At 40.7% G+C, this 15728-nt stretch overlaps 1 protein-coding gene across 5 annotated transcripts in view; it reads right to left on the bottom strand.

Annotated features, from left to right (window-relative positions):
• The window catches only part of NEK7 (NIMA related kinase 7), a 77995-nt gene that overhangs the window by 32364 nt on the left and 29903 nt on the right, over positions 1 to 15728 (bottom strand). For all 5 annotated transcript variants that reach the window (XR_003570843.1, XR_003570844.1, XM_027880401.1 and 2 more), the window contains exon 6: positions 1994 to 2102. Coding sequence is in view for 3 of the 5 variants with exons in the window: in XM_027880401.1 (XP_027736202.1) it covers positions 1994 to 2102 (109 nt within the window). In the remaining 2 variants the exon portion in view is untranslated. The remainder of the gene's footprint in view (positions 1 to 1993; positions 2103 to 15728) is intronic.

Here is a 15728-nt window from a genome sequence, read left to right as displayed (position 1 = left end):
AACAAACAAACAAACAAAAGCCCCAACACTCAAAGCCACGCAGCAGACATAAGGCAGCTCATTACTACTTTATATAAGCTACACAAAAGTCTGCCATTAGAACTAAAGAACCTCTTGTTATGTCTAAGTAACAGCCCAGAAATGTTTTCAAAAAGTGCAAAAGATTTTTCATCACTTCTGCTGTTCAGATTACCCACAGTGACATGATGTTATTTATTTGAAATAGGTAACTGATTCTCTAATAGCAGGCATTAAAAAAAAAAAGAAGCAAGTTTTACTCAGGAGAATGGTTATTTGCACTCGTCAGTGGAACTGGGCTAATCAAGTAGAAACAAAGAAAATAATGATGTATACCCCAGATAGTTATTTTTCATAAGTAATATTCATTTTAAGTTTTAATCCAGTCCCTTAGAGACAACAGCATAGACTTTTATTTTATGATTTTTAAACAAGGTACCTATCCTGTTTCTAAATAAACTGACCTGTTACTTGTTTGGGAAGGGAGTCTACCTCATACTCAGCTCGAGAGCAATGTACCATGGCTCCAAACTTGAAGAAAATCACTTCACTTGGATAAGAGGGGATTACAGTTTGCATAAATAAGAGTAGAGTGAAAGGAATGGTTAATAACCCTTCAAATACCAGTCTTTTCAGGTTCCCAATAAAAGAGTTACAAAACCTTGTAAGCTTTACAGAGGAATACAGAAGCAATTACGTTATGCTGCTATCTGACCTAGTTTTCAGGAGTTTGGATCATCCTTTGTGTAATAGTCCAACATGGACAAAGCTAAACTTAAAAACAGCTTTAATTGTCATTGGCTTTGGTGTGTAACCATGGAATCAATCACTAGATTTGCCATAGGTTTACCAGAAGCTTTGAAGTTAATATTTCATTTTAAGGAACTTAAAATACACTTTTGGTTTTGAGTTTAGTCATAAAAGCAATAAAGGGAGATACCTGTACCCTATGGAAAGAAACTGTAATTTTATGTCCTTTTCTCTGTATCATTTGCCCTTGCAGGCATCTGTACAAATGAATAAAGGGGAAAAAAAAAGGAGAATCACATGGGAAAGCTGTTTACAGAGGCAGGGGCATCTAAAGCTCATCTCCTGAAGGGTGCAACATTTCTAGCTGCAAATCACAAATCCCAGCAGAGACCAAGGGGCTGCTGCCTTCAGGTAGCTCTGCATCCCAGCGGAAGGAAGCCACCAATCTAAGACATCCAATTCCCCCTGAACCCAAAAAGAGAGCCCACATACAACTCACAACCAGAGGGATTTCCAAGGGAAAAAAAAAAAATTGTGCTTCTTAGAAGCAGTTCTACTATGATCTATTTTCCTTGACTCAGAGTTAGAGGGTAGAATGAAGACAACATCCAGAGGAGACAACAGAGACAGCAGTACTGAGGTTTAAAACGGGCCAAGGAGGTTTAGTACCTGACAGGGATAGCTGGCAACTACGAGGGCTGTTGGGACACAGAACCTGACAGAGATGGGATTAGTGGTAGTGGAGAGGAGCAGACAACTGGAGAAAACACTCACAGCTGCACACAGTCCAGTAGATAAGGGACTGGGAGAAGGGTCTGTACATCACCATTAGGCACGGCAGGAGGCAAAGACAAGTAGGTGCAAGAGTTGGACAATGTCTGTGCAAGAAGGCAGGTAACAACAGCTGGATGAGACAGGGGGCAAGTACAGAAGAATGAGAACAGGACAAAAAATAAGAGCCAGAAAATTCAAGCAGCACGTGGCAGGGTCTCCATCACTTACAGAACTATCACTTGTTTGGAAAACTTGGTCCCACAAGCCATGGCCGCAAGCAAATGCCTATCACAACAAATGTACCACCACGAACTTTTGTCACAGTTTTCCATTACTTACAAAACGTTACAGAAACATACATTTTGTCAGCTGCCAAAATTGATTCCAACCGGCTTAATTCTCACACAGTAAAAGGCTTAGTAAAGACAAATCATCTTTGATCCTGTATTACCTCTATGCATAACACGACGAGAGTGCATGTGTTCCAAGGCACTGCAAAGCTGAACAAAGTACTTCCAAACTGTTCTTTCAGGAATCAGCCTCTTCTGTTTCTTAAAATGCTTAAAGAGAAAAGGACAGACAGTGAATACTAAAAATTAAAACTTGCATAAAATGACTAGAGAAAGACCAAAAATCCTTTATTAAAAAACAAACAAACAAAACACAAATACTAGGGGCTCACAACCTGATGATAAAGGTTTAATACAATTTCTTGATACAGAAAGCTTTTCCCTTAAATATTAATACATTTATCATCACACAGAGTTACAAATAACATTAATGCAATAAAACTGCTATCCCCCCCAAAAATTTATACAATATTTTGCAATCCTCATTGCTGAATTAATGTGGTCAGAATAGTCTAGCATGAAGTGGCCACAGGACAAAGAAAAGGGCAGATACAAGGGTATGTGCCACAGAACTTCCCAATCTAAATACTTCCTTACACCAACAGTGATTTCCATACCCCCATTTTCTAAATAAAAGAAAAACACAATAGTAGTGACACACAGTCACAAAGACCATGTAAGAAGGGTAGATTAGATTAGTCTTACAAACTTTTTCAATACATAAAAGGGGACTAAAGGAACTGATTTCTGAAAGTTTCATAGTGATCTAACTCCTGTTCAAATATTTTCCATCCTGTATAAAAAAGCCCTTACCAATCACCAGTAACAGTTCACTGGCCTCTTAAAGCTTAAGAGAAACAAATATGCTCTGCTACACACATCTTCAAATATTATATTCAGGAAGTGGAATCATAGCCCTCCGAAGATGCAAACTGAAAAATTGGAATTCAGCCAATGCTGAAACATACAAGTTTAACAATTGAAAATTTTGCAGCTAAAGGTAAGAAGACTGACAAATCGTTGCTCATTTAGCCTCTCTTTTTAAAGAAATTGTAATATGTTAGATTTTAAAGTTAAACAAACGAAGAAAACACCTAAACATTAATACTAGAAAAATTTTAGATGCAAAGCAAAGTACTTATATGTATCTTAGCAGTGTGTGTACACACACACTTCACATTCACAAACACCTTACAAAGTTCACATCAATATTAGTTTGGAAAAACAAAAATATTTCCACATACTATGTTAAAACACGCTTGACAGCTGCATCTACATGTAAGAGACATGCAGGAGTATGAGAAAGATGGTTTTAAAATGGCTGTAGCAAATGCATCAGCGATACAAAGGATCGCAACATTCCACCAGAATGTTTTTAGCTATAGGGATTATTTCAAAATGCATTTTCATTTAAATGAGGTAATGCATATAAATTACAATTTTAAATATAATTTTCTTTCAGTCTTGGACTGAATCCAAACAAACCCTGTGTATCTGTTCTCCCCATAGCTGAATTTGCATATCAGAGGATTGTTTGATGTCAACAGGAAGATGGAGACCAGGTTTCTTTTCATTTAAAAACAAATACACAATGCATGTAAGTATGTGAGCATGAAAGCATAGTTCCTTGATTTAAAATGCATTTTGAAATTATCATAATTATAACTAGGTACTTTATTTAAACATTCTGAATAATTATTTTTTTTAACTTGAATGTAAGTACAAGCAAGTGATGAAACATCATTCACAAAATGTCTGAAATGGGAAGATTTTCCATTACAGATTTCCATTCCAATGTACCTAAAGTACATCAATGTACTTTCCAACTATTTATGTACAAGTTTTACCATTTTATTCACTTGCCATCTGTAGCACTGTAGCTGACTGTGCACTTAAAAATTGGCTTCAGTTCTTACACTGCAAGGATGCAATGTAAGTGTGTCAGATGTAGTCTCATTCCACCGAAGGCATTAATAATTTTGCAGGATAATAATCCCTTCTTGAAAGCATCAATATTATTACTTAACCCGATAGAATTTGTCTAAAGAAGATGAAGAAAAGCTGCGAGATTTGCTAACAGAGTTTAAACTAAACAAACAGGCACCATTTTCACTTGTACAGATTTAAAAATAATCTAGTTATCTTTAAAATACGCACAATGAACATTATTTTGTTTAGCAATTAATCACACTATCTTTTTAGTCAAAATAAATATTTTCAATGCTTTCTTGGGCTGTTGCCCAAGAAAGGCAAATCCGTGATGAAAAGCCCACACTATCAAAAAGATTAATTTTGCAAAACTAGCTATTGAAACAAGTTGTATGCTTCCAAGAAACAGTCTAGCAGGCACTGTTAATTCTGAGAAAAGTCAATAAGGAAGAGGAATTCCATTTCTGTTTCAAACCTTATATTCTCACAAGAAACACAAGTTAATGGAAAACCTGGTCAAACCTATTTTATGCTGAACAGCATCACTAAATTCATAGCTCACATTAACTGTATTCAAAGCAGGATCTTTTTCTTTCAACTCCATTTTAAAATGGTCCACAATGCAAAATGCCGTTCTGACGGCTGTGGCGTTTGCTCCCTCCCTACAGGGAAGCCAAAATGCAGAAGATACAATGCTGAAACCATGATTTTTAACCTCTGTTGTAGCAGAGCACAGTAGCAGCACCACAAACAGCCCATGCTGAACAAACTCGCTGCTTAGTTCAATAATGCCTAAGGTCCACACCATCAGGATAACTTAACACAAGTTATCTACCATTGTACACAGGTTGATATTACCTGTCCAAATCTGCCCTCACAGGAATCCAGCCTCATGTACACCTCTCCAAAGTACTCATCTGCAATACTTCTTCCACCTGTCTCAGGCTAAAAGGACAGTGCTGATGTCCCTCATACCCCTGACATTAAAAAAGCATGATCCTGTTTGAGATCTCAGCATGGCTGAAACTGGGCGAAAAGGGAACTGCTCACACATGTGCATTAACAATTTAGGCAGTGCTGCAAGTGTTTTATCAGGTAAACAGAGAATACCAGGCATGCTTAAGCAGCAGGTTGTCTTCCAGCAAGAATTATTTGTTTCAAGAGCCATATCCCATGAAATTTCCATCTCCATCTGAGAATGGAATCACAAAAAACTACTTTGTCTGACATGTCTTCACAATGTCAGTATAGGTAACACTGCAATTCAGTCATTCAATGCAACTGGAAATTTTTGTCATAAATTTGCTAATCAGATGTCTTAAAGAGCTCTAAAGCAGGCAGACTGTATCACCAGTTCATATTTTCATCCCTTTTTACAGAATAACCGAGCAGTTTGCCAATAAGAAAATGTAACTCTGCTGGATCTCTAATGGATTGCTAAAAAAAAAATTAAATATTCTTCTAATGTTTCCATCCTGGTCAAGTTAAACATAGCTGCCCTGCACGGTTCAGAGAATACCTAGGACTGTGTTTGGATTTTATAAGAAACTTAAGGATTTCCTGCACTTGAGTAGACAGTGAATGTAGATGATTTCAACACAACTCGAAATTTCAGATATGACTCCCTACATCTCAGTAACCACACTTGGAAAAAATTTAGTATTCAGTTCTGAATTGGGTGTATCAGAGGATTTTACGGTATGATTTACCCTGCTTTAGGCCTCACTGAATAGGAAAAAAAAAAAAAAAAAAGGAATAAATTAAAAGAAGACAACCCAATGAGTGTTTAAGAGGCAAACTGGACCAAAGCAAGACGTTTTATGAAATTCTCTTGCTAACAGTTGATAATTTTGCAGAGTCATTACTTTTAAAAAAAAGAACAGAACTGTGAAATTGTCACATAAGCCCACAAGAATATATACCTGAATTTTTCACTGCACAGGCTGTTGCCTAGAGTTACCTTCTGAAAGACTATGTTTGGGAGAAAAGTGAAATGAGAACGACGATTAAACAGATTGCTTTCCCTTTCACCACTTGGTGAGACTCTAGATCACATCATTTTGTTCTCATGACAAAACTTCACTTCTGGCTTTCAAAAACATAAAATGTGAGAGAGGGTTACATTTTATTGCATACCCTTACCAGAATACAGTGATTCAACAACAGATACTAGTGGGAAGAAATCTGAACTTCAAAAGGAAAGTGATGCAGAAATTATTATTACATAGAATTTTCAAGAAATACATAATGAAGTTCTTGACCACTTCGGACTGTTTCTTTTTAATATGGATCAGTAGAAAGAAGAGAAAGAGGAAAAAAGAGATCAGGTAGCTGTAACTGGAAATTATGGAAGCACAACCTCACTCTGTGAATACAACAGAAACAAAGCACAACTGGCAAGGGCACAGAAGGCCAAAAAGACAGACCACTGAAGATAAACTTTAGCATCTCTGTGTTTTGGAGACTGAAGTAAATGGAAATGAATTACCTACACAAGTCTTATTTTCTATTTAAAAAGCTAGTACCAATGCAGCATCACAGGAGTTTTGTCTGGCTCTGCTCTTTCATGAATTCAGCTACCCATCTCTTTAGTCCATGGTAAGTTTTATGTCATTTTTCTTTGCTTTCTATACAGAACAAAAATAGAACTTCCCACCACATCCTGATTCATTCACTCAATTTGATCACAGCGTGATCAAATTTGCCTACATTTCAAGAGCAGCAGCTGTCTCTTAGTAGTAAAAAGAGAACAAATACAAAAAAAAAATCCAACCAACCAAACAAACAAAAACCAAACAAAACACAAATATTTGGCATCTGCCAACTTAACATATAGAAAATAGCAGGTACTCAGCCAATAGAGTGACTAAAATGAAAATATTTACCTGGTTCTTTTTCCAGCTTTTATTTACAGTTGCTTACATCTCCAGTTACTGAAGATACCATACATTTACCTTTTCCCTTTCACCCTCCACAAAAAACATCTTAAAAACCCAAATCTTCCTCTATCAGTCATCTCAGTATACAACACACTTTATTTAACCAAGAACAACAAAAGACTAAGGCACAGGACAAAAACTAGCATACAAAATAATGGTACTAATAGAAGTACCTAGAAGTATCAGAAGGACAAGTTACTAGAATTAAACTCTGGTCTTTCTTTAAAAAGTTAAAAAAACGCCACATGGACACCATAGAATTGAGATAGAAGCATCTTCTCAAACAATATTATCTCATACACAAGCAAAATAAAGACATCTACTAACAAGAAATAATAAGCCTTATAAAAAATCCAAGTAGAATTTTTCATATTTTCCATTTTAGTATGTGTTCTTTCATGCTAGTAATCAGACTGTTAATAAGACTCCTGGTTAAACTCAGATTCCTTAGAAAACTCTGAACTAAGTAATTTTATATATATATGTATTTTTATGCAACTTTCTCTGCAAGGATTCACATAATTTTTCCTTATTGAGCAGCCCAACTACAGTCACTCTGTTTCACCTAACATTTTTGCTAATGCAAAAAAGCAAGAACATACAGTGTTCAAAAATTAAAGACACCTACAGAAATTAGATCTACTTGCAGAGCCACTCATAACAAATTTCCAATACTGCATCATTTTCCATGTCCCTAATGTTACCACTGAGTAAGGTTTCTTAAAACACACAGTCACATGTTTAAATTCAACAGTATTTGTTTATAAGCACCTCTCTCCAAAAAATCCCCATAGGAAAACTGGTGCAGCATCAAGAGGTGAAATTCATGCTTGAATCATTAACTCTACTTCCTAATAAAAAGCAATAGCATGACACAGTAAGTAAAGAGGCTATCATCCTAAATTTTTTTTCCTCTTTACAAACAAGGTAAACAGATTTGGTTTCTCTTCATTCTCAGCAAGTTTTTCATACAGCACAAACACTGACAATGAGAATTCTCAAACTTAACTGCATGAAAAATTAAAACTGAACTCCAAGTATTGTTTGCAGGCCACTGCAAACAAGAAAAGTACCCAGAACTACTATTTCACCAAGTTTTTCAATTCTCCCTGTTCTTTAAATGCTCACAGACAATTTAGCACCAGTGGGCAAAGGCAGAAATGAAATATCCAAAGCCTTTCTGCCCAGTTAGAACTACCTGAACAGCCCGCATAAGCTAAATTAAGTTTCCTATTAATTTAACTTTTCACAGTTGACTGATACCATTACTCTCCCTACACATACAGTCAGTACTTCCACAACAGCTTCAGGTGTGATGTCTGTGAAGGGGACTGACCACAGGACAAAACACTGTTGACAATCTAATTATTTTAGCAGAAAATCCGCCCACTTATTGTTCCAGTGGCAGACACAGACAATGGCAGACTCACAGAAAAACTAACAAGGCTGACTGGCAATTACCCAGTCCAATTATCCCACTGATTATAAACTGCAGGACCAGCCAGTTTTCATTTGGCCAGCACATGTATGTAGCTTGCAAATGATAAACTGCTGCCACTGCTCTCCCTGTGGTTACCTGTGGTTGACAGCAAAGGTGACAGTCCAGCACCTGCCAGACACCCCAATAACTCATATGTAGAGCAAAAGCTGATCAGAACCTGCTCTCCTACCTTGGCAGGGCTCTATGCCTTGACTTTTTAAGACTTTGCAGCTCCATCTGCAGAGTGACCATTTCTCCCTCAGAACAACCAGCCCCCTCCTTTTATACCTGCTGAACAGCTAACATATATATGCAAACCTGAATAAGGATGTACTAGTGGGTTAAAAAAGTTTTTTAGTAGCTTTAAAAAAGATTAGTGGCAAAAATTAGCCTGACTAGTTCAAAGCCCCAGGTTCCTCCTTTAGGAAAAGGCACATAAAAATAGTTTAGCTTTGATCTGTAATTAGCACACTCTGTGTTACACCATCCTATTATATTACAGGCTTCTTGAAGCTACATTCTATCTTTTTAAAGTTTTATTCAAAAGTGAGTATGCAAAAAAGCTAACGTAAAAGAGAGACAGAACACACACAAACACACACAAAAAAAACTACTGAGGAAAAAGATATTTTGAAGTTTCTAACAGATATCAAAGATGTGACTCCAGCACAGTGCCAAACAGGTCTATATTATAAAATATAACCATATGCTCAATAAAAACACTTCAAGTCAGGAGGTTTGGCACAGAGGTGGTGGTAGTGGGGTTTTTTGCTATTTAAATACAACAGTCATGAGGGGAAAATAAAGCACAAAGAGACACAGATTCTGATGAAAAGCAATCAATCAGATTCTAGGTTTTAAAATCTGCAATTAGAGATCAAGATAAGTCAGTGTGATGAGAAGAAAAACAAAACAAAACAAAACCAACCAAACAAACACAAGACATGCACAAAAGACTACTTTAAAAATACTTTTTCCAGAATCATAGTGTCAATTATCTGGACATAAATATACATAGGAGGAGAATTTCAGAATTAAAGCCACTATAACTTCTCCCCCTTGAGAGTGTGTGTGTGTATGCTTGCAGTTTTCAGTTCTTTTTTCTTTACTTTAAAAGATCCTTTACTCTTTCATTCATAACATCAGCTAATGAGCTGTTTGAAAATGTCTCTAGGCTTTATTTATTGTGCATTATTCAAAACTTATATTTAATAATAAGTTTCAGGGAGGGGCACAGCTTCCTGGTATGCATTACTGGAAAATCAAACTAATAAAATCACCTTTGTGAAGTTTACCTTCACAAATGGCCTTAGAAATGATGAAGTAGTAATACTCCCATTTTACAGACTTGAACGTGGGCAAAGAATTAAGATCAAAAGTGTTAATTAATTCTGGCACCAGTTTAAGCTCCTCCCTCTCAACATACATAGCTTTGTGAAACAGTTCATCTTCAAAGCACAGTTTCCACCCAGAACTGATCAAGCTGTGAACACTCAATACTTCTACAGATCAAGACACACAGTTTTTCCTTGACTGTAAGAAATACCAAACAAGCAATTACAATTCCCACCAATAAACAGTGGTTGAAGTGGTTTATACAGTATCCCTTAGGAACAGTACCAATAATTAAGGAGAGTCTTTCAAAAAACATTAACCACAAAAGCTTTGTCTCTCAAATTCCCTGCCTTGGAAATGACCACTGGGGCAAAGAAGGCAGCACAGATGCAACAATTTCTACACTTAGTAGCTGTACCCTCAACACTGAGTCTCATCACATCCTGTTCCCACCACTCCAAGTTATCCCATCCAGGTTCTCTCCCTACTGGCAGCAACTTCATCTATCCCTAGGATCCTTGCCTAGTCTGTCCTGTTCTCTGGCAACACATTAGCTCTTCTCCAATCTCCCTGTGTTCATCTCCAGTACTGGAAATCTCATTTCATAGTTTCCCAATAATCTCTTATATTAATTCTCTTACACTCCGCAGTCTCTACTCATTGTGTCATAACTTTCCTGCCTACCTTCTCTCAAACACTGCCAAGCAGCTCGTACAGGTGTACTTTTCTTGCTTATTCCCAGTCAGATCCTCCCTCTTTCCTCACTTAATGATTCGTTAGCTGTTTGTCCCAGTCTACTCCCATCTGCCTCATCTTTTGTCTTCTTCACATTCATCTCAGATTACTCCCCATGTTATTAGGAAGAAAAAATATCCTCTGAGAGACAGGAAAGCTTCAGCCCATCCAAAGCATCTGGAAAAAGCTATTTCTGGCCATGCCATTTCAGTCACCCGTACTATAGGTCAAAGCACTGACAATCACCCATCCTGTAGTCAGTGCTGTCAGCACCAAGGGATGCAAAAGATTCAGACATAGAAATTCTCCACTTTGGCTATTTTTCCTCAAACAAATAATTTTTTGGGCCCAAAAGTCAGTGTTTTCCCAGTCTGTTGGCAAAGGGATTTTTGCCAGAGTGGGCAGTGGAACTGCCCAGGAAGTTGAAGTTAGGGCAGGTAGGAGGATTTCGGGTTTCATGTTGGTCAGGTGTGGCCGCAGAAGGCGGGGGACGCCTCCCCTGGATTAAACTTTGTGTTTCTGCCTAAACCTGGTAGTGTTTGCATACAGAGCCTGCAGAGTGTGAGTGCTTGTGTAGCTGTGAGTTCTAGGCTAGATCTGTAGTTTTCCTCGTGTGTTGTTTGTTAATATGGGATGTGTACAAACTAAAGGAGAAATTCGAGAGGGAACCCCTCTCGCTTTGATTTTACAGTATTGGGATGATTCAACTGGCCCTGAGACATCTTTAATAAGGCAGAAGTTAGTTAGACTCTCTATGGATGTTTGACCCTACACCAGGCAAATTAGAGGAATAGCCTGGTCGAAATTTGGCTCTTTTGAGGTAAATATAGTGTTTCATCTTATGACAATCCTTCCTAAGGAGGAAATGTGGTCTGAGTTGCATTATGCAAAATTATTCTACCTTTTCTTAACCCGTTCGAAATTGAAAAAGGAATATAAAAAGGATAAAGTTCAAATAGAAACAGAACTCACAGAAATGGCATTAGAGGAAAAAAAGAAAAATCATGCTAAACATGCTATTAAGAGTGAAATTAATCTTGAAAGCCCTGGAAATGAAGATCTGGACCTTTTATTCCCCCAAAGATAAGAATAGGAAGCTCATCCTCCCTTCGGCTCTGGTTGTGGCAGGTGTAGGTCCATCAGGAGCGGGGGTGGCCCCTGGGGCAAGTCCTGCTGGCTCGGCAGGGCCAGCTGGACCTGCGATGCCGGGTCCGAATGTTTCGGGGGTCTCGGGTAGTGTGGACGGACAGGCTGGGACCGCTCTGGGCAGAGCGGGGGGGCCCTGGGAACTGCTGTTAGTGCTCCAGAACTTGCAGGGTCAGCGCTGGCTGTTCCAACCAGCATGGGAGCGGCAGGAGCCCCTGGGCCATTCTGGGAATGCCAGGTGCAGGTGCAGTTACCACAGCAACAGGGGTGGGAGGTTCAAATCTCAGCACTGCGGGAGGAGAGGGATCTGTGGAATGAACTTCGAGCCTGGATTGAAGATTTGCCTGGAAACTGTCCCTCACTGTAGCTGTTTGAAGACTGTTAACTTGAAGTCTCCTTCTAGGAATGCTGCCCTTTTTAGGTTTGAACTTAAGGTGGAGGTTAAGTTTACAGCACACAAGGCGATGATCTGTTTGGGATTCTGCACTAGGCATCACGCGGGTGTGATGAACATGGCGGATATCTCTGTCAGACCATGATATAATCAATGAGGTGCCAGTGCTTGGACCTAGGATGCATCCTGGTTGTCTTCAGACTATCTTTCTGCTGAAAAATAGTGTTGGTGATGGTAAGCTGCTGCTCAGCACAAAACTCTAGCAGAAGACGACCATTATCATTGCAGTTCCCAACACCATGTTTGCCTAGTACTCCTTTCCAGGTTTCAGAGTTCTTTGCTACTCTGGTGTTGATATCACCAAGGATAGTGATGTTATCATCTGCAGGAACCTTTAGGATAAAGTGGCGTAGGTCTTTGCAGAATTTATCTTTTTCAGCAGGGTCAGCTTGGAGGGTTGGGGCATACATACTAAAGAGAACAGCATGTTGCTTATTGTGTAGCTGGAGCCATAGGGAGATAATACGATCAGAAAGACCAGTTGGCAGATTTTCAAGTTTAGAGGCAATAGCGTTTTTAATCTATTAACCTTATTAAAAATAGCATTCTGCAGTCCTCTGAAGAATCCTTAGTGTTCTCCCTCAAGAAAAACAAGGATTGGTTTGATGAAAAGTCATGAGATCCAAGAATTGTTGAATAAGAAGAGAACTGCTCACCAAGCCCACCTTGCTCAGCCGTCTTGCCATATAAGAAAAGCAGCCTTTTGACTCGCATGCAGCAAGCTACAGAAACTTTGTGACATCCAGAACAAGTGGTGGACCAATCTAGTGGAAAAGATCCAATTATGCGCAGATACAGGTGATTACAGGGGATTCTATGAGGCTCTGAAAACAGCCTACCGTCCTACACACCAGGTTCAAAGCCCTTTACTCAGTGTAGATGGCCAAATGCTTCTCACAGATAAAGTTTCCATTTTGAATCGATGGTCTGAACACTTCCAGACTCTCTTCAGTACCAGCCGTGTAGTTCAAGACTCAGCAATGCAGTACATTTCACAACAACCAGTGAAAATTGAACTGGACACTGCCCCCACCATGGGAGAAACTCTTAAAGCAATATAGCAGGTGAAAATTGGCAAGGCAGTTGGGGTTGATGGAATCTCAATGAAATCTGGAAGCACAGTGGCCAAGCACTCCATGTTAAGTTTCACGAATTTGTGGTGCACTGTTGAGAACGAGGTGAACTGCCTTCAGACCTTCGTGACACTGTCATCGTCACCTTGTACAAGAGGAAAGGAGATAAATTAGACTGCTCAAATTACAGAGGTATTACTCTGCTCTCCATTGCTGGTAAAATCCTTGCAAGAATTCTTTTGAACAGATTAATACCCAACATGGAAGATCTTCCTGAAAGCCAATGTGGTTTCCGAGCCAACAGAGATACCACAGACGTGGTATTTGTTCTCAGGCAACTGCAAGAGAAGCGTCGGGAACAGAACAAATGATTCTATCTTACCTTTGTTGATCTCACCAAGGCTTTCAATACTGTGATTAGAAAAGGTCTATGGCAGATTTTGGAACATTCAGGATGTCCTCCCAAGTTCCTCAAAATGATCATCTCGCTTCATGAGGACCAGCGTGGTCAAGTCAGATATGGCAATGCACTTTCTGAGCCCTTTGCAATAGCCAATGGTGTGAAGCAAGGCCGCATTCTCACACCAACTTTATTCACAGTCTTATTCAGCATGATGCTCCAAAGGGCCACGGCAGACCTCGATGAAGAAAACGGTGTCTACATCTGATATCATACAGATGGGAGCCTATTCAACCTAAGGCAACTGAAGGCCCACACTAAGACCTTAAATCATCTTGTCCGTGAGCTGCTTTACGCTGATGACGCCACTCTCGTTGCCCACACAGAAGTAGCTGAGCAGCATCTAACATCCTGCTTCGCAGAGGCTGCTGAGCTTTTTAGTCTGGAAATCAGCTTGAAGAAGACAGAAGTTTTCTATCAGCCTGCACCTCAGGAAGTCTCCTGTGTCCTTGAACAGGCAGCAGTCAAGAGCATTGAGGCCATGCTGCTGAGAACACAGCTGTGCTGGGCAGGGCACGTCTCCAGGATGCAGGACCATCGCCTCCCTAAGATCGTGTTCTATGGGGAACTTGCCACTGGCTGCCGCAAGAGAAGAGCCCCGAAGAGGAGATACAAGGACTGCCTGAAACAATCCCTCAGCCTTGGCCATATTGATCACCACCATTGGTCTACCCTGGCCTCCAATCGGGAGGCCTGGAGACACACCATCTATAATGCTGCTGCTGCTTTTGAGAACACACGCAGGATCACTCTTGAGGAGAAAAGACAACACAGAAAGAATCACGTCTTGTCGATATCACCTGGGGAGTCTTTCTGCTGTACCTTCTGCAACTGGACTTGTCTCTCTCGCATTGGCCTTTTTAGCCATCAGCACACTTGTAGCAAGCGTGGGTAGAGCCCTTCTCAAATCTTCGTTCGCAAAGCCTGGCCATGATGATGACGACTGTGGGAGGAGGAGCGGGGGCAGTGTCAACAGCCGGGGTCCCCACCCCAGCTGACACGGGACCTCAAGCTCTGCCATGAGGGGCAGGGACAAACCCGCCCCCATCCCTTCGGCACCTCCCTACCCTACAGGGGAAGGAGGGAACCAGGGTTTAGAATTACAGCATTGGGGAAGGAGCAGGTTAAGGATCCCAAAAAACCCTCCTGGATCAGCAGGAAGAGCAGATCCACCTGCTGGAGATGGAGCGGCACCACCTACACAAGGACATCCAGGAGCTCAAGGGGAACATGTGTGTGTTCTGCCGCATGCTGCCGGTGCTGCCAGAGGAGTCAAGAGCAGCAGCGGGGGCTGCAGTACCTGCACTTCTCCCCCCAGAACCCCAAAGCGCTCGTCCTCATGCAGCCTGAGGAGTCCCACGTGGGGCGGAAGCGGCGGCCAGAGCTGCCCTACGACTTAAGCTTCGACCATGTGTATCCACCCGGAGCTTCCCAGTAGGAAATATTCCAGGAGATCCAGCTGCTTGTCCAGTCTGCCCTGGATGGCTACCCTGTGTGCATCTTCGCCTACAGGCAGATGAGAAGCGGAAAAACCTTCACCTTGGAAGGGCCCATGGTGATGAATCCCACATGGGGCGGGAGCGGCAGTTGGAGCTGCCCTACGACTTCAGTTTCGACCGTGTGTTCCCATCCGGAGCTTCCCAGCAGGAAATATTCCAGGAGAGCCAGTTGCTTGTCCAGTCTGCCCTGGACGGTTACTCCGTGTGCATCTTGGCCTACAGGCAGATGGGAAGCGGAAAAACCTTCACCATGGAAGGTGAAGGGACTCATGATGATGAATCCCATGGTGATGAGTCCCACGTGGGGCGGGAGCGGCAGCCAGAGCTGCCCTACAACTTCAGCTTTGACCGTGTGTTCCCACCTGGAGCTTCCCAGCAGGAAATATTCCAGGAGATCCAGCTGCTTGTTCAGTCTGCCCTGGACAGCTACTCCATGTGCATCTTCACTTACGGGCAGACGGGAAGCGGCAAAGAAGTTTAAGAAGACCCCATTGCTAATATATTTTGGCATGGGAAGGAGAGTCTGCATTCCAAACCATGTGGAGGGGAGCAATTGCCTGATGCAGTTTCATATGGAAAAGTCCAAATATCCACCACTGATGTGAAACATCAGAGTGATAACCATTGAGATTTCAAACAAGTCTAAACAGAGCTACTGCAAGGAGCTATTTAGATATGCATCAACTGCTTGGAAAGAAGTGACTATCTCTGTTTTTTGACTACCCTATAAAAAACGAGTTTAAGGACAAAGAATTCTCTGTTCCCAACTACAAAAACCTCAGGTAT

The sequence above is a fragment of the Empidonax traillii genome, unplaced genomic scaffold (assembly GCF_003031625.1).
Source record: "Empidonax traillii isolate 1590-97213 ecotype Southwest subspecies unplaced genomic scaffold, ASM303162v1 scaffold69:size3087049, whole genome shotgun sequence".
Lineage (NCBI taxonomy): Eukaryota > Metazoa > Chordata > Aves > Passeriformes > Tyrannidae > Empidonax > Empidonax traillii.
This window is presented reverse-complemented; position numbering and strand designations above follow the sequence as displayed.